Raw genomic sequence first — 24,788 nt, 5'->3', positions numbered from 1 at the left:
TTCGGGGGGCATGTCTTCTGGGCTTCCAGCACTTAATATTATTGAGAATCTCTTTATGTGCCATTTCCCTTCCCTCTTGATGTGACAGTAAAGAAAGAAGTTTTTCTACCATTTAAAGTTAGGCTTTCTCTTGTTTCGGTGTGTGGTAGTTTCAGCAATCCTCTACCTTCTTTTCAGAGTTCTTACAGAGCTGAAGTTACAGATTTCTAATTGCGTTTCTTGGTGCTTATATAATAGGGTCAGGATCCAATACCTGCTCATGCCACTATCTTCCCAGAATTCCTCCCATAATTAATTTTGAGCTAATTTTTGTACAAGGTGTGACAGTGGGAAATTGTTTTGTTTTTGTCTATGCATGCTCAATTGCTCCAGCATCATTTGTTGAAAAGGCTATCTTTCTTCCTTTGAGTAGCATTTGCATCTTTGTCAAAAATCAGTTTGGAGGGGTGGAATAGGGAGTGACTGCTTAATAGGTATAGATTTCCTTTTGGGGTGATAAAAATATTTCGTAACTAGATAGAGGTGGTAGTTTCACAACATTGTGAATGTATTCAATGTCCCTGAATTGTACACGTTAAAATGATTTACTTTATGGTTATGTGAATTTTACCTTAATTAAAAAAAAGAAACAGTTGGGCATATTTGAGTGAGTCTATTTCTGGCTTCTCTATTCTGTCGCATTTATCTATATGCCTATCCCTCCACAAGTATCACACAGTCTTGCTTACTCTAGCTATATAAAACCCAAAAAACCAACCCCACTGCCATCGAGTCGATTCCGACTCATAGCGACCCTATAGGACAGAGTAGAACTGCCCCATAGAGTTTCCAAGGAGTGCCTGGTGGACTCAAACTGCTGACCTTTTGGTTAGCAGCCATAGCACTTAACCACTACGCCACCAGGGTTTCCTCCTAGCTATATAATAAGTCCTAAAATTGAGTAAACTAATTCCTCCCACTCTATTGTTTTTTTGAAAAAAAATTTTTAGCTATTCAAGTTCCTTTGTCTTTCCATATAAATTTTAGAATAATATTATCCATAACTATAATTTTTTTTTTTGCTAGAATTTTGATAGGAATTGTGTTAAATCTCTATATCAATTTTGGGGGAATTGCATATTTGCTATGTTGAGTTTTCCGCTATATTAAATTATAGAGATCTTAGGGTTAGGGTTAGAACTGCTCATGCCACCATCTTCCCAGAATTCCTCCCGTAATTAATTTTGAGTTAATTTTTGTATAAGGTGTGAAACTTAGTTAGAGGTTGTTTTGTTTTTGTCTGCTCAGTTGCTCCAGCACTATTTGTTGAAAAGCCTATCTTTCCTCTATATTAACACAGCACGTCTCTCCATTTATTTAGGTCTTCTTTGATTTCTTTCATCAGCTTTGTGTAGTTTTTAGCATAGAAGTCTTGTACATGTTTTGTTAGATTTACACCCGTTAAAAATAAATTTTCTGCAAGATTAAATTTGTGTACAAACTCTTAAGCTTTATTTGCAATTCATGATTTGGGGGGCATCTGGTCTGGAAGTCAGACAAGAGTTCCAGAGGACAAGCAGAAGAGACCAATGTTAGAGGGGCAAAGTGGCATAAGAAAAAGAAAGTAACACTAGGCAAAAAGAGATCGATTAGTTCGAAGTTGTATTCTTTATAAAGCATATTGGAAACCTTCATAGTCAAAAAAAACCCTCAGGTCATGTGCTATAACTGAGCCTACAAGAGCAGATTGATTGACTTAGGTTTTGGCTTCTGAGAAAGTCAGTTATTTACAGGAGATAGAAAACTAGCTATGTTTTGGTTTGCTAAAGTGGGTCTTAGTATAACTGACTCCATCTTGGGCCTAGTATAGACAAGTTAACAGTTCCTCCCCTTTGAATATAGTCTCAGTTTATTGAGAGGTGCAATTAAATTTACATAAGGTTGACCAATGGACCACAACTGAGACAGGGAAGAGATCAGGCTGGCTGAATTAAATAAGGGCTACATTTCAAGGCCCTGTGTGCTTGACCAGCTATAATTAAACAGTCCCTGAATTTAAAGCTGAGTGCAGACCACCATATAACTTTTGCCGAAAACTACTTGTGATTAACACACTAGGTGCTTAGACAAGGCAAGGGGCTACATTTCAAGGCCCTGCATGCTTGACTAGCTATAAATTACTGATAATCCTTCTGAGTTATTTTTCAAGGCCTCACCAAGTGCAGAGTGTGCTCAGTAAAGATCAACATGGCCTATGAATGACCTTCCACATGAGACAAACATGAGCAGGGATCCCTCGCTGGGGGTCGAACCAAGATCCAGGGGCATCACACATGCCCAACATCCCAGAATAAGTCCGTTCTACATCCTGGCAGCCTTTGTGACAGACTCCATTTTAGTTTAAGCAACCTTTGCAGGAAGTCCATCTTGAATTCTAACTGCACACACATTTGATTTTCATAATCCCTCCCCTTCTCCTGGAAATTTCCACCCATCTAATGAATAAAGATAATGCCTTTTTCCCTCCTAAAAACTTTTATAAGCCCTAAGGAATCCTTTGTTCAGTGAGAGACTGGAGGCTAGCTAGGTGGAAACCCCTCTCCCTCTCTCCTTCGCAAGCCTTTTACTTTCTTGCTGTCCTTAATAAACTTTGTTCATGTGGAACCTCTGAGCCTCTCTTGGTCATTCTTGGTCAGAAGAAGGTAAGAATCTAGGCAGGGCTTAGTCCTGAGCTGGGAAGCCTTGCCCTGCAACACAACTACCACAGCCTCCACCAGGCTGAGTCCAGCATAACTAGATGGTGACTGGTTACCATCACTGACTGCTCTAACAGGGATCACAATAAAATGTAGAACAAAATTCAGACTCACACACACACAAAAAGACCAGACTTACTGGTCCAACAGAGACTGGAGAAAACTGAAAGTATGGCCCCTGGATTCCCTTTTAACTTAGTACTGAAGTCACTCCTGGGGCTCATCCTTCAGCCAAAGATTAGACAGCCCCATAAAACAAAATAAGACTAAATGGGCACACCAACCCAAGGGCAAGGACTAGAAGGCAGCAGGGGACAGAAAAGCTGGTAAAGGGGAACCCAAGATTGAGAAGATGAGAGTATTGACTTATTATGGGGTCAGCAACCGATGTCACAAAACAGTAGGTGTATTAATTGTTTGAGAAAAGAATTTGCTCTGTAAACCTTCATCTAAAGTACAAAAAAAAAAAAAAGTTTAAGGTATGGCACCACTTTTAGTCACTCCATTATCATCTGGGCGATGTATGTTCATAGTATGCACAGGCCACAATGTCAGGTTTGTATTCTTGAAATCTAAACTCTGCTTGATTTTTCATTTGTTGTTCTAGTCTTAATGAGACCATTTGGTGATGTGTTAGTGGCTGTGAACACACATTTAAGACTCTTAAGAGGATACAGCACAAGAAGACCATAATTATAAGCAAAATAATGTCCTATAATGTTTGGAACGTACTTCGGCACCAAGGTCCCTGTGATAGTTAAGATTGTGTGTCAACTTGGCTGGTCCATGATTCTTGGTGTTTTGGTAGTCGTATAATATTGTGATCACTTCCCTATTGAGATTTGATGATGGGATCTGCTGTGAGTAGCCAATCAGTTGAAGGGGAATTTCCTTGGGCATGTGGCCTGCACTGAGTGCGGGCTGACATTGACAGAGCTTGGAGGTTTTTGCTCTTTCTGGATCCTGCGGCTGCCTCCTGTTCTTCTGACTTCTGGTTCTTGGGACTTCAGCTAGCAGCTAGCCTGCCGATTTTCGGATTTATCGATCTTCACAGCCTGTGAGCCACAGCCCTGCTCTCTGGCCTGCTGATTTTGGGTTCGCCAGCCACTGTGGCTAAGTGAATCAGGAGATTCCTTTTCCTGACTCATGGACTTGGGATGTTACAGCCTCTACAACTGCATGAGCCATTTCCTTGATATAAATCTCTCTCTATATATACATATTTATACATTTTACTGGTTTTGCTTCTCCAGAGAATCCAGCCAAAGACAGTCCCCATGAACCAAACCTGTTGAGGTCAAATAGGTGGGAAAACAACCCCAAGTCAGGTTTCCTTGGCATAATCCAAGTGACTTGTTTTCTATTTCATGTAACTGAGTCTCAACCTCCCCAGAAGTGTTAATCCACCTACAACAGGTGGTATTAGCCAGGTATCAGCTACTGCACTGTATTGTACCACTCAGCAAGTAAATAATCAAGAGCTAATCTTTTTTGTAATGTCATTATCTTTATCTGAGCTATTTCAGAGAGAGAGAGAGAGGATATAGCATTACCTAAATTATTAACAGGAGCCCTGGTGGCACACTGGTTAAGAGCTTGGCTGCTAACCGAAAGGTTAGCTATTTGAACCCATCAGCTGCTCCATGACAGAAAGGCGTGACAGTCTGATTCCATAAAGATTTGTAGCCTTGGAGACCCTATGAGGCAGTTCTACTCTGTCTTATAGTGTTGCTATGAGTTGGAATTGACTCAACGGCAATGCGTAGATTATTAACAGAGCTGTCTAATTCTGGAGATACCTTGTCCAACACCCTTTGCAAACTTAAATTTTTTTTTCCTACATAGGTTAAAGGAGCCCTGGTGATGCAACGATTAAGTACTGGGCTGCTAACTGATAGGATGAAGATTCAAACCCACACAGCCACTCTGAAGACCTGGAGATCTGCTTCTGTAAAGATTACAGCCAACAAAACCCTATGGGGAAGTTCTACTCTATCACATGTGGTTGCTATGAGTCGAAATCAACTCTATGGCAACCAACAACAACAAGGGTACTATGGCTGCTATAGAATAGTCAACTAATGCTCCATTAGTCAATGGACCCTGATTTGATAGCTGTTCAGTCAGTTGTTTGGTGGCCTGATCTCAGTCACTATCAGCCTTAGTCTCTCTCATATTCTGAATTCTCCCTGAAGAGAGTTTTGAATGAAATGAAATATAAGGTTTTTTTATAAGCCAAGTAGCAAGTTTCAATCTAATTCAGTGGCAGGATTTTATATGCTTGGCAATCACACATGAAATAATGTCCTTGGTTAATGAGTTGCTTGGTCCTTGAAAGGAATAAACCTGAGCAGAAAACTTTAGTACCTGAAAAATAATAGCCATTATTGTAAATATAATTAGAACATTAACAATGTATAGACACATAGGGAAAAGCATAACCTATGTTGCTAACCAAAAGGTCGGCAGTTCGAATCCACCAGGTGCTCCTTGGAAACTCTATGGGGCAGTTCTACTCTGTCCTATAGGGTCGCTATGAGTCGGAATCGACTCCAAGGCAATGGGTTATGTAACAAGAACCAGCCCAATATGCAGGTAGAAAACAAAACCATTAGTTGTCAGTAGCTTATAAAAGATGTAAAATAGCTCAAAGACAATGAACAAAACTAGAATGATAGCCCACAAAGGCTTTGCCATAATTTTTTATTGAAACAAAATTTCTGTCTACAGTCACCTTCTTCATAATGAAAAGACAACCTCAAAGCAAAGTTATTCTTGATCTAAAATAAAGCAGCAAAACTGGTAATTTATCATGTAAGCGTTTTAAATTTGCTTTGCTGGAAATTTTTATAAGGAATCTCAGATTCAACTTGTAATAGCCTCTTGAGGCTAGAAAGCCAAAATCAAGAACTTACCACCATATTTCACTTGCAGTACTCATATATTTGGGTGAGTTACTTTTCAAGAAACAGGGCAGTTTTCCTGGTAAGGCTTTGTAAGCACTGGCTCCATAAAGCAAGTGTCTGGTCACACCTGATTCTATGAGCACCATTTTTAAATTTGAAGTTTCAGTCAAAGCTTTGTTATATAACCGAGGTTTCTAATTATGTCCTGTCAACCAAGAATACAGATTCTTACTGAACTTGTTTTGTAATAATTATATTGCCATAAAAATAAATACTTAGGAATAAATCTTACCAGAGACGTAAAAGACCTGTACAAAGAAAACTACAAGACGTTACTGCAAGAAACCAAAAGAGACCTATATAAGTGGAAAAACATACCTTGCTCATGGATAGGAAGACTTAACATTGTAAAAATGTCTTTTGTACCAAAAGCGATCTATACATACAATGCAATTCTGATCCAAATTCCAATGACATTTTTTAATGAGTTGGAGAAACAAATCACCAACTTCATATGGAAGGGAAAGAGGCCCTGGATAAGTAAAGCATTACTGAAAAAGAAGAACAAAGTGGGAGGCCTCACACTACCTGATTTAGAACCTATTATACCACCACAGTAGTCGAAACAGCCCAGTACTGGTACAACAACAGATACATAGACCAATGGACCAGAACTGAGAATCCAGATGTAAATCTATCCACATACGAGCAGCTGATATTTGACAAAGGCCCAAAGTCGGTTAAATGGGGAAAAGACAGTCTCTTTAACAAATGGTGCTGGCATAACTGGATATGCATCTGCAAAAAAAATGAAACAAGACCCATACTTCACACCATGCACAAAAACTAACTCAAAATGGATCAAAGACCTAAATATAAAATCTAAAACAATAAAGATCATGGAAGAAAAAATAGGGACAATGCTAGGAGCCCTAATACATGGCATAAACAGTATACAAAACATTACTAACAATGCACAAACACCAGAAGAGAAACTACGTAACTGGGAGCTCCTAAAAATCAAACACCTACGCTCATCCAAAGACTTCACCAAAAGAGTAAAAAGACTACCTACAGACTGGGAAAAAGTTTTTAGCTATGACATTTCTGATCAGCTCCTGATCTCTAAAATCTACATGATACTGCAAAAACTCAACAACAAAAAGACAAATAACCCAATTAAAAAATGGGCAAAGGATATGAACAGGCACTTCATGAAAGATGACATTCAGGTAGCTAACAGATACATGAGGAAATGCTCACGATCATTATCCATTAGAGAAATGCAAAGGAAAACTACAATGAGATTCCATCTCACTCCAACAAGGCTGGCATTAATCAAAAAAACACAAAATAATAAACATTGGAAAGGTTGTGGAGAGACTGGAACACTTACACACTGCTGGTGAGAATGTAAATGGTACAACCACTTTGGAAATCGATTTGGCGCTTCCTTTAAAACCTAGAACTATCATACGATCCAGCAATCCCACTCCTTGGAATATATCCTAGAGAAATAAGAGCCTTTACACAAACAGATATATGCACACCCATGTTCATTGCAGCATTGTTTACAATAGCAAAAAGATGGAAGCAACCAAGGCGCCCATCAACAGATGAATGGATAAATAAATTATGGTATATTCACACAATGGAATACTATGCATCGATAAAGAATAATGATGAAGCCATGAAATATTTCATAACATGGAGGAATATGGAAGGCATTATGCTGAGTGAAATTAGTCAGTTGCAAAAGGACAAATATTGCATGAGACCACTATTATAAGAAATTGAAAAATAATTTAAACAGAGAAGAAAATATTCTTTGATGGTTACAAGAGTGGGAAGGGAGGAAGGGAGAGTGGTTTTCACTAATTAGATAGTAGATAAGAACTATTTTAGGTGAAGGGAAAGGCAACACACAATACAGGAGAGGTCAGCACAACTGGACTAAACCAAAAGCAGAGAAGTTTCCTGAAAAAAACTGAACACTTAGAAGGCCAGCATAGCAGGGGCGGGGGTTTGGGGACTATGGTTTCACGGGACATCTAAGTCAATTGGCATAATAAAATCTATTAAGAAGACATTCTGCATCCCGCTTTGGAGAGTGGCATTTGGGGTCTTAAACTCTAGCAAGCAGCCATCTAAGATGCATCAATTGGTCTCAACCCATCTGGAGCAAAGGAGAATGAAGGACACCACAGACACAAGGTAATTATGAGTGCAAGAGACAGAAAGGGCCACATAAATCAGAGACTACATCAGCCTGAGACCAGAAGAACTAGATGGTGCCTGGCTATAACCAATGACTGCCCTGACAGGGAACACAACAGAGAACCCCTGAGGGAGCAGGAGAGCAGCGGGATGCAGACCTCAAATTCTCGTAAAAAGACCAAACTTAATGGTCTGACTGAGACTAGAAGGACCCTGGAGGTCATGGTCCCCAGACTTTCTGTTAGCTCAAGACAGGAACCATTCCCAAAGCCAACTCTTCAGACAGGGATTGGACTGGACTATAGGATAGAATATGATACTGGTGAGGAATGAGCTTCTTGGATCAAGCAGACACATGAGGCTATGTGGGCAATTCCAGTCCGGAAGGGAAATGAGAAGGCAGAGGAGGACAGAAGCTGGCTGCATGGACACGAAAACAGAGGGTGGAGAGAACGACTGTGCAGTCTCATTGGGGGGAGAGCAACTAGGAGTATACAGCAAAGTGTATATAAATTTTGCATGAGAGACTGACTTGATCTGTAAATTTTCACTTAAAGCACAATAAAAATTTTAAAAAATTATATTGCCATAAAATTAAGAATACTCACTAAGAGTTTTCTAATTCCAGAGGGATCAGGGTAGAGAAAAGATAAATGTTTCATTTTTGCTTGCAGAACGTAGTCTATAGTTGAGGAGAAAAGAGAAAAGGGGGTTTTCTTAAATCCAGAAAATAGAACATCAAAATATCAGTAATATTCCCCACACAAAAAACATAATTTTTTTTAGTCCACTCAGTCCTATGTAATTAATTTCTGTTCCACTAGATCCTGGACTAGCAGTCTTGTGAACCCATCAGCTTCTCCACAAGGTTCTGGAAATCTTGATTCAGTCCAGTGTTATAAGCAGTGTCATTAGAAGGGGATATCCAAATATCTGGCATAGTCTCTGGGTCTCCATGGGTCTCTGATACAGTACCTTTTGTTAAAATACTCTGGTTGATTACAAGCACTTTCATGAAGTCAGAGTCAGAACTATCTGCAGATGACAAAACTAAAAAATGGCCATTGTTAACTTATTTCTAATAACTTTTAAAAGTGAACATAATCTTTACAAAGAACGTTAGCTGTGACATAATGATAATCCTGAGACATAATATAATATAAATATACCAAGCATATAGTTAGAATATACCAAGGCTATATCAAGATTGGAAACCCTGGTAGCATAGTGGTTAAGAGCTACAGCTGCTAACCAAAAAAAAGATCGGCAGTTTGAAACCACCAGGCGCTCCTTGGAAACTCTAGGCAGTTCTACTCTGTCCTATATGGTCGCTATGAGTTGGAATTGACTCGACAGCAGTGAGGTTTTTTCTTTTTTGGTCGGGGGGGTTATATCAAGATTATCAAGTAAAGAGATTTAGTAGTAGAGGAGCCCTGGTGGCATGATGGTACAGTGGTTAATCACTCTGCTGCTAACTGAAAGGTCAGTAGTTTGAACCCACTAGCCGCTACATGGGAGGAAGATGTGGCAGTCTCCTATAAAGATTACAGCCTTGGAAATCATACGGGGCGGTTCTACTCTGTACTATAGGGTCTTAGTCATCTAGTGCTGCTGTAACAGAAATATCACAAGCGGACGGCTTTAACAAAGAGAAATTTATTCTCTCACAGTCCAGTAGGCTAGAAGTCCAAATTCAGGGCATCAGCTCCAGGGGAAGACCTACCCTCTCTGTTGGCTCTGTAGGAAGGTCTCTGTCATCAATCCTCCCTTGGTCTGGGAGCATCTCAGTGCAGGAACCTCAGGGCCAAAGGACACGTTCTGCTCCTGGTGCTGCTTTCTTGGTGGTATGAGATCCCCAACTCTCTGCTTGCTTTCCGTTCATTTTATTTTTTGTGAGATAAAAACTGGTGCAGGTCACATCCCAGGGAGACTCCCTTTACATTGAATCAGGGATATGAGCCGGTAAGGGTGTTACAATCCCACCCTAATCCTCTGTAACAAAATTATAATCATGAAATGGAGGACAACCACATAATACTGGGAATCATGGCCTAACCAAGTTGATACACACATGTTTTAGAGGGACATAATTCAATCCATGACAGTCACTATGAGGCATAACCAGCTTGATGGCAATGATAAATGGGTTTGTTGCTGTTGTTAGGTGCCGTCGAGTCAGTTCTGACTCATAGCAACCCTATGCACAACAGAAAGAAACACTGCCCGGTCCTGCGCCATCCTTACAATCGTTGTTATGCTTCAGCTCATTGTTGCAGCCACTGTATCAATCCACCTCGTTGAGGGTCTTCCTCTTTTCCGCTGACCCTGTACTCTTCCAAGCATGATGTCCTTCTCCAGGGGCTGATACCTCCTGACAACATGTCCAAAGTATGTAAGACGTGATCTCACCATCCTTGCCTCTAAGGAGCATTCTGGCCACACTTCTTCCAAGACAGATTTGTTTGTTCTTTTGGCAGTCCATGGTATATTCAGTGTTCTTCACCAACACCACAATTCGAAGGCGTCAACTCTTCTTCGGTCTTCCTTATTCATTGTCCAGCTTTCACATGCATATGATGTGATTGAAAATGCCATGGCTTCGGTCAGGCACACCTTAGTCTTCAGGGTGACATCTTTGTTCTTCAACACTTTGAAGAGGTCCTTTGCAGCAGATTTGCTAAATGCAATGCATCTTTTGATTTCTTGACTGCTGCTTCCATGGCTGTTGATTGTGGATCCAAGTAAAATGAAATCCTGGACAACTTCACTCTTTTCTCCGTTTATCATGATGTTGCTCATTGGTCCAGTTGTCAGGATTTTTGTTTTCTTTATGTTGAGGTGCAATCCATACTGAAGGCTGTGGTCTTTGCTCTTCATTAGTAAGTGCTTCAAGTCCTCTTCACTTTCAGCAAGCAAGGTTGTGTCATCTGCATAACACACGTTGTTAATGACTCTTCCTTCGATCCTGATGCCCCGTTCTTCTTCATATGGTCCAGCTTCTCGGATTATTTGTTCAGCGTACAGATTAAATAGGTATGGTGAAAGAATACAACCCTGATGCACACCTTTCCTGACTTTAAACCAATCAGTATCCCCTTGTTCTGTCTGAACAACTGCCTCTTGATCTATGCAAAGGTTCCTCATGAGCACAATTAAGTGTTCTGGAATTCCCATTCTTTGCAGTGTTATCCGTAGTTTGTTATGATCCACACAGTCGAATGCCTTTGCATAGGCAATAAAACACAGGTAAACATCCTTCTGGTATTCTCTGCTTTCAGCCAGGATCCATCTGATACCAGCAATGATATCCCTGGTTCCACGTCCTCTTCTGAATCCAGCCTGAATTTCTGCCAGTTCCCTGTCAATATACTGCTGTAGCTGGTTTTGAATGATCTTCAGCAAAATTTTGCTTGTGTGTGATATTAATGATATTGTTCTAGAAGTTCCACATTTGGTTGGATCACCTTTCTTGGGAATAGGCATAAATATGGATCTCTTCTAGTCAGTTGGCCAGGAAGCTGTCTTCCATATTTCTTGGCATAGATGAGTGAGCACCTCCAGCGCTGCATCTGTTTGCTGAAGCATCTCAGTTGATATTCCATCAATTCCTGGACCCCTGTTTTTCACCAATGCCTTCAGAGCAGCTTGGACTTCTTCCTTCAGTACCATCGGTTCCTGATCATATGCCACCTCTTGAAATGGTTGAATATCGACTAATTCTTTTTGGTATAATGACTCTGTGTGTTCCTTCCAACTTCTTTTGATGCTTCCTGTGTCGTTTAATATTTTCCCCATGGAATCCTTCACTATTGCAACTCGAGTCTTGAATTTTTTCTTCAGTTCTTTCAGCTTGAGAAACACCGAGCATGTTCTTCCTTTTTGGTTTTCCATCTCCAGCTCTGTGCACGTGTCATTATAATACTTTACTCTGTCTTCTCGAGATGCCCTTTGAAATCTTCTGTTCAGTCCTTTTACCTCATCAATTCTTCCTTTTGCTTTAGCTGCTCGACACTCAAGAGCAAGTTTCAGAGTCTCCTCTGACATCCATCTTGGTCTTTTCTTTCTTTCCTGTCTTTTCAGTGACCTCTTGCTTTCTTCGTGGATGATGTCCTTGATGTCATTCCACAACTCGTCTGGTCTGCGGTCACTAGTGTTCAATGCGTCAAATCTATTCTTGAGATGGTCTCTAAATTCAGGTGGGATATCTACTGGCAATTGGAATGCGAAAGTTGGAAACAAAGAAGAAGGATCAGTAGTTGGAAAATATGGCCTTGGTGATAGAAACAATGCCAGAGATCAAATGATAGAATTTTGCAAGGCCAATGACTTCTTCATTGCAAATACCTTCTTTCACCAACATAAACGGCAACTATACACATGGACTTCGCCAGATGGAATGCACAGAAATCAAATTGACTACATCTGTGGAAAGAGACAATAGAAAAGCTCAATATCATCAGTCAGAACAAGGCCAGGGGCCAACTGTGGAACAGACCATCAATTGCTCATATGCAAGTTCAAGCTGAAACTGAAGAAAATCAGAGCAAGTCCACGAGAGCCAAAAATATGACCCTTGATAAATGGGTAGCAGGTTGTAAACATCTGAATACTAATAAAACTTCATAAATGATGTGAATCCCCAGTTGGAAGTCACTAGCTTAAATGATGCTAGATTCAAATTAAAGAAATAAAGTTGTGACCAAGTTAACACTTTTAAAAAATAACTGAAATTATGGCAGATGGTACTTGTCCTAGTTATCTAGTGCTGCTATAACAGAAATACCACAACTGGATGGCTTTAACAAAGAGAAATTTATACTCTCACAGCCTAGGAGGCTAGAAGTCTGAAATCAGGGTGCCAGCTGCAGGTGAAGTCTTTCTCTCTGTCAGCTCTACGGAAAGGTCCTTGTCATTAATCTTTCTCTGTCTAGGAGCTTCTCAGCACAGGGATCCTAGGTCCAAAGAACATACTTCCCTCCTGGTTCTTCATTCGTGGTGGTATGAGGTCCCCATGTCTCTCTGCTCACTTCTTTCTTTTATACCTCAGAAGAGGTTGGCTCAAGACACAATCCAATCTTGTAGATTGAGTCCTGCCTCTTTAACACATAACTGCACCTAATCCCATCTCATTAACATCATAGAGATAGGATTTACAACATATAGGGAAATCACATCAGATGACAAAATGGTGGACAATCACACAATACTGGGAATCATGGCATAGCCAAATTGATACAATATTTTGGGGGGACACAATTCAACCCATGACAAACTAATTGTCTAATATCAGGCAAAGTAGCACCAGATATATCATGTACAGCAAGAGCACTGACAAATCTCTAGGAACCTTTTATATCATTTCTGAAATATATTAATAACATTCCTAAAATTAAGCTCATGTTCTGATTTGATAACACTTTCATGTAACCCATAACATAAACCTAATTATCTTTAGCATTTTTTCCTTATAGAGTGGAAAACCAGATCTTTTGTGACTGTCCAGGGAAATCCCACGGCTTAGAGTAGCCATCTGCACTCTGATTAATGTAAAACTGAGAGATTTATTGAAAGAAAAGAGACAGCTTGAGCTGGGAATAAACTGAAATCCATGCTGTGGAATCCAGTAATTCAAAATGGCTACTCAACACTGATGATTTATAGGAGGGGAACAATGGATATGAAACATGTTACTTGATTGATATTTACAAACTTAGGTCATTGAAAGACATTACTTGATTGATAGTTATGGGCTTAGATCATCAAAAGACATTACACGATTAAGAGTAGATCATTTTAAGGTAGGACTTCTGGTGGCAGGAACTTGTTAAGACAAATTTTTCTGTGACAGAAACTTGTGAAGCATCAATTCCTATAGCAGAACTTGTAAGGAGGACTTCCTGTGCCAAGCTCTGTAAGGCAATTGGCTTAAAAGGATATATGTCTCTTTCTCAGATTGGTTACAGTGTGGCAATTGCGCAGGCATGTGACAGGGAGGGGCTGCAGTGTAGTTGTGTCATCATTACTGAACATTCCTCTCTTAGAAACAATACGAAGATGGCTACTACTAAGGTGAAAACAGAACCAGCAAACAAAGAATCATGCCCAATCCTTAAACTGGCCATTTCAGATCATATCAGCACCTCAATTTTTCTTTAATTCCCTTACACACCCAAAAGACAGGTTTTTGGTATAAAAGATATCACTTTGGATTAGATTTGAGGAGGACAAAATATTAAAAGTTGTCAGGAGTTTTAAAGCTTGATGAAATAAAATCATAGGTCACTGAGAAACAATACTTGGGTAGCTATTTAACCAAAGCGACAATAAAAGGATTTTAAAAGTATATATAGGTGGTAACAGGTTGTGAAAAACCTTAGCTTTTGCAAAAGCCAGGAGATTTGGTTCTCTTAAACAATTAAGGACATAATAAAGTCAACACAAACAGAATCCCTGCCCTCCAGGCAGATTACATAAAAGATAAGATTAACCTTATACAAACTTCAGCTCAGTAACTAAGGCAAATTTTGTCATTTTAACAGAGAGAAACCCAAATATTAGTGGCATATACTATTTACACTAAAACTCTTTTGAAATTTCATAAATAAAGCATCAAACATTAGCCAGGTTTGGCCACAACAAATTCCCTTTCTATAAACATTTTAAGCTTTTTTAATCTTTACTACATATCTTTTATATTACAACTTTTTGAAGAGGCAAAAAAGAGAACACATTTATTAGCAAACCCAAATATATATGTAAATATATTTATAATGCATATATAATATATGTATATATACATATATATACTCTCTTTGGTATATAACAAACAAGAAGTGAAAGTACATAAGCTTAAAGTATATGAATATCCATTAATTAACTCAACTTAGTATCAGTCTAAGGTTTTAAGTTACCTAAACATCTTGGAAATTAACTTCAAGACTATATAATACAAAACATAATTACTGTTGAAATAAAGTTTGTTTAAACATTCCAAATTTTCATCCAAACCTTCACTTTCTTCTCATCAACTATATTTTATTCAACCTAACCTTAGCCCCTTCTAAGACTTCACCAAATGGTTTTAGAATCACAGAAGTTTCTTTAGCCAACCATTTACCCTCATCTCAGTTAATCTGCAACCTTTTCTTTAACAATCATATAAATGACTCATCAAATTTTAACAATCTTCTTTTCTTCTATCTAGCCTAAGTAACCAAAGCGATCTTGGAAACTGTCTTTAAAAAGACATACTACAAAACATTAAAACTTCTGTCAGAACAAATTCACTTTCATTAATTTCTACAAATATTAAGACTATTCAATTTATATAAGTGTTATTTATCTCTAAACTATAAGAATAAAGCTCTTTGAAGGAATATTGTAATCTAATTTGGTAATACCATTTGAAGGTAGGAAATTATTACATCTACATACATACATAAATGTAGAGACATACAAACATACATACAGATAGGGGAGCTGGAGAACAAAAGGTTGCTCCTCCTGAAGTCAGGAATGTAACACTGTCTTCTGCATTTTAAAGGATCTTTTAGAGAAGCAATTTTGAAATAATTTTGTCTTTCTGAGATCTCGTTATACCAATCTAAATAAACTCCCAATCCAAACCACAATAATATACTTCTACATACTCACTAGAATGGCTAAAATTTAAAAATATGATAATAGCAAGTGCTAGAATGTGGAGCAACTGGGACTACCATATATTGTTGGCAGGAAGACAAAATGGAACAATCCCTTTGCAAAAAAGTTTTGGGAGTTTCTTATAAAAGTAAATGTATACCTAACACAATTCATCTTCTAGATAGATATTTGCCCAAATGAAATGAACAAAAATGTGTCACTACAAAGATTTGTATCTGAATGTTTATAGCAACTTATGCCTAATGGCCAAAACTGGACTCAACCTAAATGTCCTCTAACAGTGGGAGAAAGGCTGAGTGAATTGTGGTACGGCCATGCTGCAGTGCAATGGATCACTTTTACATGGCTTCTCGCACCATGGTCTTATAACTCCCACCAAAAGATTGGATAGGACTATGCAAACAAGGCACTTGTGGCCCACCAAGGGGATTGGACAGCTTGCTAATAACATAAATAAGGTGCACGGCACCCCTGTGGGGGTGGAATCATGCAAATAAGGTAAATGAAACCCTAATGAGGGAAATTGGTCAGTTTTGCCATCCTGCTAGGCTTAAAATAAGCCTTCCCAGAGGTAGAAAGGGGGACCTCAGTACCACCAAGAAAGAAGAGCCAGGAATGAAGCACATCCTTTGGACCCCAGATCCTTGTGCTGAGAACCTCCTAAACCCAGGAGACAGAAAGAGAGAGCTGTAACACTGGAGATGACAAGAGACAGAGAGAAGCAGCGGCAGAGAAATGGCAGCAGCAAAGGCAACAGAAGGAGGAGACCAGTAGGTGATGGCAAGGTGGGTTTCTGGCCCAGAGAGCGAGAAAGCTGAGCACCTTTGGGCAGGAGGCTTGCTGGAGGAGTTGGGTGCCTCCAGACATTTGTTGGCAGAGCTAGGTTTGCCACACTATGGAGCTAGAGAGCTGAGCGCCTTTAGGCTGAGGCTTGCTGGGAGAATGGGATGCTTCTGAACATTTGTTGGTAGAGCCAGAGAGCTTTGTAACACTTGCTCAAGCAGGGTATAGAGGTGCAGCCAAGAGGCCGAGGGGCCAAGAGGCTGAGGGCGAGAGAGAGGCCTGCCTGCAGGCATAGCTGAGAATAGGCTGTCCTGATCTAAGAACTATATCCTGAGTCATTTCTGATGTTGAATTGTAACTTGTTACTTCCTTAATAAACCTCATAATCCTAAGTATTGCCTGTGAGTTCTGTGTGGCCACTGCAACAAATTATTGAACCCAGCAATGAAGTAGAGAGTGCCATGTGTGGGAGGGACGCTGGTGTCAAAATTGGTAAAAAGGGGTGGTATGTCTGACCTCCATCTCATAGGAATCAACCTTGGGCTGTTGATACTGATAATGATTCTCCCCTTTGCAAAGTTATACAAAGAGGTCTGACAGCCCTGCCACACCATTCCTATAGTTGGTGTCAGGAGTGGGATTCATTGCAATGGCTCCAGACTGATAGAAGCATGGAACTTTGTAAGAGAAAGAATGAAGGGGTGTGGGAAGTGGAACTTTAGATTCTTAGATGGTTACTTTGGTTATTACCTGTAATGGCTGAAAGGAAAGTAAGAGAGTTAGGCTGCAGCTGAGGGGAGAAAAGTGGTATCTGGAGTGGTTTGGGGCAAATCCAGGCTGCCTAACAAGGTGATTGATAGGGCACCAGGGTCTTCTGCTTCCTCCCAGCCAGAGGCCAAAGGCCAAATGCATTTAGTGTGGAGAAAAGAAGATGAAACTGGGATATTTTAGAAAGGGTTGAGTTTATTTGAATGTACTACGGATATCAAATATTCTTACCTAGTGTTGTAAAACAGACCTTTACGTGTGACAGAAATAAATACTGGGTAGTATAGCTTACAGAGAATGTATAACTCCACCTTCAGCCAATACTTGACTTAATATGATAAAAGGGGAACTAGGATTTGCCTGAAAGAAACACAGGCTGTTGGTTTGAATGCAGTAGCCCCGTGTATAGTATGATCCCCATCCAGGAAATCTGCATTTGAAAAGACGTGCAGACCTACCCAGAACTGCTGGGAGAGCAGGAAATTTGCGTTTGAAGGAAGGATCTGCAGGGGGGGAAAAATGACTGTTTTTCTTTTTTAATTTTAAGAAAGCTGTTTGGTGTTGGATGCACTGAAGAAGGAAATGTCAGTGCCCATCAGAAGAGTCCCTTTCAGGACTGGAAATTAAAGGGAGCCGGTGAGTAGACAGCCTGCTATGCTCGCTGTAGTAACCACCTGGGTCCACTTGAGGTGTGTGGACTTCCAAGCCTACAGCTGGTACCTACTGACCTAGCCCAAAGGGGCTAGGGAAGAGCTGACCAGAACCTGACTGAATGAGGAGAAGGATGTTTCACACTGTGAGCTGGCATAGATTGCTGCAATTTGATGGCTTACTCTGGACTGAACATTGCTTATGGATGCAGATGCTCAAAGTTCCAACTGGAACAGAAGATTCTTCAGATCAAGGCACATGCTTGTCTCTTCAGAGTACTAGTTTGATAAGGATGAGCAATTTAAACATTGACTATCTAAGATGGGTGAGATAAAGGCATGAAGTGGCTGGCTTACACACTTTCATGGGTGTGTATACACTCAAAATGAGGGGAACAAGGGAGGATCTCCACTGAATAAATTCTCTTTTCCTGATGGGTGAGGAAGAGAGGGTGGGGGAAAGATGCTGATAGGATTATATGATTCATCCGTGAGTGTTGATTGTTAACAGGGTTAATTGTGATTGTAAAAACTGTAATTGTAGAAGCTGTAAATGTAAAAGAGTGGACTAAGGGGGAGGAACTGAGGGATTGGAGTACAGTGGCTGAACCTGAAGTCCCTTAAAGGTTTCACTATGCTGATACCTTGTGAGGTATCACAGAGCAAGGGAATAATCCTCTCCGGGTTAAATTTTATCAGAGGCCAGAAAGAGTGAAGTTGAGATGACTTTTGGAGAAGCTGACCAGATCAGATGGATACCAGCAGCAGGCCTGAATGGCTGGTACCTGAGTAACTTCACTCTGAGGACTCTTTGCCCTACTGAAGGACTAATTGACAATAACCTCCTAAACCCAGTAGACAGAAAGAGGGAGCTGTAACACTTGAGATGGCAAGAGATGGTGAGAAGCAGCGGCAGAGAAATGGCAGCAGCAGAGGCAGCCGAACCAGGAGACCGGCAGGAGACAGCAAGGTGCGCTCCCGGCCCACGGAGCTAGAGAGATGAGCACCTTCAGGCTGAGGCTTGCTGGTCGAGTGGGGTACACCTGGGCGTTTGTCAGTGGAGGCAGAGAGCTTTGTAACACTTACTCAGGCAGGGCAGAGGTGAGGCTGAGGGGTGAGAGGCCGAGGGCCAGAAAGAGGCCTGTCAGCAGGCGTGGCTGAGAAGAGGCTGTCCTGATGGAAGAACTGTACCTTGAGTCATTTCTGATGCTGAACTGTAACCTGTTACTTCCCTAATACACCCATAATCACGAGTGTTGTCTGTGAGTTCTGTGTGGCCATTGCAACGAATCAGCAAACCCAGCAGTGGAGAGTGCCAAGTGTGGGAGGGGTGGCTGGTGTCACAACTGGTGAAAAGGTTAGAGGGTGGAGGTATGTCTGAATTAGCCTTGGGTTGTTGATATGGATAATAATTCTTCGCCCTTGTGAAGTCAGAGGTCAGGTGCCTCTGCCACGCCATTCTTACAGACTCCCCATTTCAGAGTAAAAGCCAATCATACATATCCTGTACGATTTGCACACACTATCGTCTCTATGGAAACCCTGGTGGCCTAGTGGTTAAGTGCTACGGCTGCTAACCAAACGATCAGCAGTTCGAATCTGCCAGGCACTCCTTGGAAACTCTATGGGGGCAGTTCTACTCTGTCCTACAGGGTCGCTATGAGTCGGAATCGACTAGAAGGCACTGGGTTTGGCTTTTTTGGTATCATTTCTATAGCCTTGGTGGTAAAGTGGTTAAGCGCTAGGCTCCTAACCTAAAGGTTGGTTGTTCAAACCCACCAGCCCCTCCACAGGAGAAAGACGTGGCAGTCTGCTTCTGTAAAGATCACAGCTTTGTAAACCCTATGGGGCAGTTCTACTCTATCCTATAGGGTTGCTATGAGTTCGGAGCAATTCGACGGCAATGGGTTTGGGTTTTTTACTTTTTTACCAGTCTCTATATAGCCTCCTTTCCTACCACACTCCCCTCACTCACTGTGCTCCAGCCACACCCTTCTCCCTTCTGTTCCTCAGTAACACTAGTCAACATTCCACTTTATGGCCTTTGCTTTACCTGTTCCTCCTGCCTAGAATGCTCTTCTCCCAGATATCTGATTGGCTAGCCATCTTGCCTCCTTCAGCTCATTGTTCACATCTCACTTTCTCAAAGATGTCTACCTCGGCCACCTATTTAATGACGGAACCTGCTGTCAAGAACCTAAATGTGCAGAGAAACACCAAAAATTAAAGTAACAATATATTTATTGCGAGTGGATATGATTCAAATGAGGCAGCATCAACTGAGTATGGGGAAGGAGCTCTGAGAAGGTGGCTGTAACAACGAGTCATATAAGTCATTGTTATGTTAATTTATCAGACGATAACAGCAAAGCAGGAGCAGGGTTTCAGGGTCTGTCAGTTACAGGAACAAAATCACCATACATCCTACAACACTGCCTCTAGTCAGACCCTAGAGATCGTGCTTCCTAATTTTCCAAAAGAACCCAAAAGGTCTCCACTAAGCTGCTTACTAAGCTATTGTTTGGCCTGAAGGTGACTCCAGGGAACCAGTTCCTTCAAGGTTCAAAAGGACACCTAAGGGCGGGATCGCCTGGGTGAGTCACCCCAATTCCATGAACCCAGAAATTTGAATTCCAGGAGAATCAAAACACTTTTGTCACTGCTCCCCCTTACCTATTTTTTTTTCTTCCATAGTCTTTTACCACTCTCTAAATCACATAATTTACTGTCACTCCTTGTTAGAATATAAGCTCGAAGAAGGCAGGGATCTTTGTTTTGTTCCCTGAGTCCAATCACTTAGAACAGGCTCTTAATAAATGTTAAATGAATAAATGCCTGTAATCCTCACAAGACTGTAATAATATTAACACTACGACTGCCAGATGTAACTAACAATACTGAGGGGTGGGCCCCGGGGCCCTGCCTTCTGTTCTTGGACTTCCGCTACCCTCGCCCACACCTCAAAGAGCAGCTACGCCAATCCTTTCTCTGCCGTTCCTGGAAAGCGTGGGACCCCAAGTCCTCCACTGCACCCAACCAGAGCTAGGCCTCCCTCTCCCTGACCGTCAGGGTCACTTCAGTGAACGTTCTTGGCTCATTCAACCAACCAATGAAAACCTCCGTCCTTTTTGTCCCTTAAAGGACCCTCGCTTTCCGATTGGCTATACCAAGAGGGGCGGGCCATAGCTAATTTGCCTGGTAGGCGGTTAAACTAGGGCGGTTGCCTAGGTCACAGCACAGCTTTGGCTAGAGAACAGGAGGGGTGGGGAGCGGACGTCCCGCCCCTATCTACGGCGAGGCCTGGGATTGGCTCACCGCTCTTCGACCACGCTCCCAGCCCGGGATTCGAGCCGGGTCCGAAGCTGTAGGCTGGAAGGGCAAGGTTGAGACAGGTCCTAGAAGGACGGCTTGCACTTCCCGGCCGCGGCTCCCTCCGCGGGAAAGGACTCTAATGACCGCGACCCTTGAGCCCCTGTCCCGAGTAAGCGCCCCGGCCCAGCGCAGGGAGAGGTGCCTCTGTCTCCTAGGAACCCCTGCGACCTCAGTTTCCCCAGCCTCAGGGTTACTCGGGCTGCAGTGCGAGCCCGGAGTTCTGGGTCCACCATATTTCGAGAGAGCGCGGACCAGGGCCGGCCCCTAGTCTAAGCCTCAGTGTCCCTGCTGTTAAAGAAAATTGGACTCACCAGATGATCTCCAAAAGGCTCTCTCGTCTGACAGGCTCTAGTTCTTAGCGGGCTTCTCTGGGCCTTGCTTTCCTCAAGTGTCAATGAATAGGCATCGGGAAGCCCAGAACTGGCCCTAGTTCTGGCATTCACTTGTGGGGCTTTGGGCAAGTCCTGTTTCTGGGCTTGTTTCATTTTATAGTGAAAGGATTGGACTACATGTCCTCTATGGTCCAGTCTAGTTCTTCCTAGATATGAAATAGCCTTGATAACACATGCAGGCGTTCTTTGCAAATGTGTGATATTTTATACAAATTCGCATTGCTATGTTTTCAGCCTCCTTCACTTTCCTTACCCATAATTCTGGGAAGAAGGGAAGAGGCTAGTATGGCACGTAAAAATAAAATAGGGAGTGTGACGGATTCTTGACTCACGGCCTGCAACTCCGAAGACAATGCTGGAGAGTGGGATTATCCTCTAGAGTTCAAAACCAAAAACAAAAAAAGCCCTAAGCCTTGGAGTCAATTCCGACACATCGTGACCCTATGGGATAGAGCAGAAGGGCCCCACAGAGTTTCCAAGGCTGTAATCTTTATGGAAGCAGACTGCCACATCCTTCTCCCTGGGAGCAGTTGGTGGGCTTGAACCTCCAGCCTCTTGGTTAGCAGCTGAGAGCTTAACCACCTTACCACCAGGCCTCCCTCTTTAGTTCAACCCCTTATTTTACAGAAGAAAAAACTTGGAGAGCTAAATCACCGTGCTAATTCTAGGAAGGGACCAGGTTTCTGACTTTACTCCATGATCAGCCCCTTTACACACAATATTGGCAAATAGAAGGCATGAATATGGAAAAAACAAGGAAAGGGGTAGTCTGCAGAAATAAAGGTAGATCATTTGCAGTGCTTCCCCTTTTCATTTACTTAGGATTTCTGTCCTGCCTACATTTGGGGTGACTTACGAAGCAAAATTGGAGCAATAAAAAATAAAGCAGAAGTGAGTTAATCTCCCTCTTCTGCTTTTCCTTTCTGGTACCCACGATCCCCTGCCGAGAACTTCTCAACTTCTAACGTTCCAAACCCAACTTTCTAATCTTCAGTGATCATTCACAGGCCTCCTCCTACTCTCCCCAAAAAAGAAATTAAAGAAAAAACCCAACTAAAGTCCCAAACCGCATGCACCATTTACATGAAATGTCCAGAATAGGCAAATAGAAAGTAAATTAGTGGTTGCCTAAGACTAGGGAGAGGGAGGTTGAGAGAAAACAAGAAGTGGCTGCGAATGAGTATGGGGTTTCTGTTTGGGGTGATGAAAACATTCTAAAATAGGTTGTGGTTGATGTCTGCACAATTCTGAATATACTTATACTTAAAACGGGTGAATTGTGTAGTATGTGAATTATACCTCAGAAAGCTGTTACCAAAAAAAGAGATGTCAGAACGCAAACACACAGACAACAACAAAAGACATATGCCTTTGTTTCTTGCCTAGGTTCTATGTGTTGACATCCTTTCACCCTTGGTAGATCTGGGGTGCAGTTCTGGGCCATCTGTTAATGAAGGTGTTGTATGTCACCCCCAGGGTGGCCCAACGCCTGCTCAGACCACCACTTTACAACTCTGCCTGGTTCCATACAACTGAAGGAAGCCAGCTAGTTTTCTTGCTGACCTGCTTCAGCTGCCACCTCATTCTTGGCTACCCAGGATAGACCTGGGATGGAAAGGCAAGAATAGACATGGCAGGATAGAGGTGAGTCTTATGGGAGACTGGAGAAGTGAGAAACTTCTTGGGCAAAACTGGAAAGAAAAAAGAAGGGGGGGAATGTTAGAAAAAGAATCAACCTCAATCTTTTGCTTTATTCCTCCTGGACTACCTGAAGAAAGACAAACAGTGGTTGAATAGTTTTCCTCTAAGTCATCTTCTTTCTCGCATTCTTGGCAGGAGCATGATTTTAATACCGCAATCTAAGAATGGCATAGTGATGTCATCTAATTTCAGGAGGGGAAGAGAGAATCAACAGCCCAAGACTAGTTCCTATGTGGTGGAGGTCAAACATACCTCCACCCTCCAACCTTTTAACCAGTTCTGGCACCAGCCATCCCCCACACAGCACACTCTGCTTCTCTGCTGGGTTTGATAATTCATTGCAATGGCCACACAGAACTCACAGACCATACTCAGTTATAGGCTTTATTAGGGAAGTTAACAGGTTACAACTTGGGGTCAGATCAGGAAGTATATGGGCAGTCTCCCTCCTTCAGTGCAGGACAGCTCTCTCAGCTCTTCTCAGCCATGCAGGGCTCCCCTCTTTGCCCTCAGTCCTGCTGGGGCCTAACCTCTGCCCTGCTCAGTTAAGTGTTACAAAGCTCTTTAGGTCCTCCGATAAGTGCCCAGAGCACCCCACTCCACGTGGGAGCCTTCGGCCGGAAGATGCTCTGCTCAGTTCTCTCTCTGCATGAGTCAGCAAGTCTAGCTCCGCAGACAAGTGCCTGGAGGCACCCCACTCCAAGAGGAAGCCTCCTGCCTGAAGGTGCTCAGCTTTTTTGCTTTGTGCACCGGCACACCCACTGTAGCCACCTCTTGCTGGTCTTCCAGTTCTGCTGCTACTGTTTCTCTGCCTCTCTTACTGCCCCTTTTTGCCATCTCATGCCTTCTCCAGTGTTACAGCTCTCTCTGACTCCTGGGTCTAGGAGGTTCTTAGCTCAGGGACCCTGGGTCCAAAGGACAAACTCCACTCCTAGCTCTTCTTTCTTGGTGGTAATGAGGTCCAATCTCTGCTGTGGGGTTAGCTCTCTTTTTATGCCTAGCAGGAGGGCAAAACTGACCAATCCCCTCATTAGCGTTCTATAGAACTTATTTGCATGGTCCTACCCCAACAGGGATGCCAAGCACCTTATTTGCAAGCTGTCCAATCCCCTTGGAGGGCCACAAGCACCTTATCCGCATGTTGTTGTTATGTGCCTTTGAGTAGATTCCGACTCATAGCGACCCTATAGGATAGAGTAGAACTGCCCCATAGGGTTTCCAAGGAACAGCTGGTGGATTTGAACTGCCAATCTTTTGGTTAGCAGCTGAGCTCTTAACCACTATACCACTAGGCCTCCCTTATTTGCATAGTCCCACCCAATCATTATGTGGGAGTCACAAAGACTAGGGCTAGAGGGGCCATATAAGTAATTCACTGCACTGCACCTATTCACAGTTGGTTGTTGAACTTCTACTTCCTGTGTTTTTGACTCAAAATTTTATCTTCTCAGAGAATTCTTCCCTAGCTGTCCTCTCCAAAACTTTGACATCTTGTTGGATACCAACATTTCCTATCCCCTCTCCTGCTTTATTGCTTCTCATTAGCATTTATTGCTACCTAACATGCTACATGAAAGCCCTGGTGGCGTAGTGGCTAAGTGC

At 42.0% G+C, this 24,788-nt stretch overlaps 1 protein-coding gene across 2 annotated transcripts in view; it reads left to right on the top strand.

The window, feature by feature from the left end:
- BCL7C (BAF chromatin remodeling complex subunit BCL7C) overlaps positions 1-5,866 on the top strand; it is a 99,466-nt gene extending 93,600 nt beyond the window's left edge. The window contains exon 9 of one of the 2 annotated variants that reach the window (XR_010323520.1): positions 4,581-5,866. Coding sequence is in view for 1 of the 2 variants with exons in the window: in XM_064294899.1 (XP_064150969.1) it covers positions 4,581-4,599 (19 nt within the window). In the remaining variant the exon portion in view is untranslated. The remainder of the gene's footprint in view (positions 1-4,580) is intronic. The other variant, XM_064294899.1, reaches the window with a different exon arrangement.
- Positions 5,867-24,788: the final 18,922 nt, after the last annotated feature.

The sequence above is a fragment of the Loxodonta africana genome, chromosome 12 (assembly GCF_030014295.1).
Source record: "Loxodonta africana isolate mLoxAfr1 chromosome 12, mLoxAfr1.hap2, whole genome shotgun sequence".
In the NCBI taxonomy this organism is placed as follows: Eukaryota; Metazoa; Chordata; class Mammalia; order Proboscidea; family Elephantidae; genus Loxodonta; species Loxodonta africana.
The sequence above is the reverse complement of the archived record's forward strand: the minus strand, read 5'-3'. Positions and strand labels throughout refer to the sequence as shown.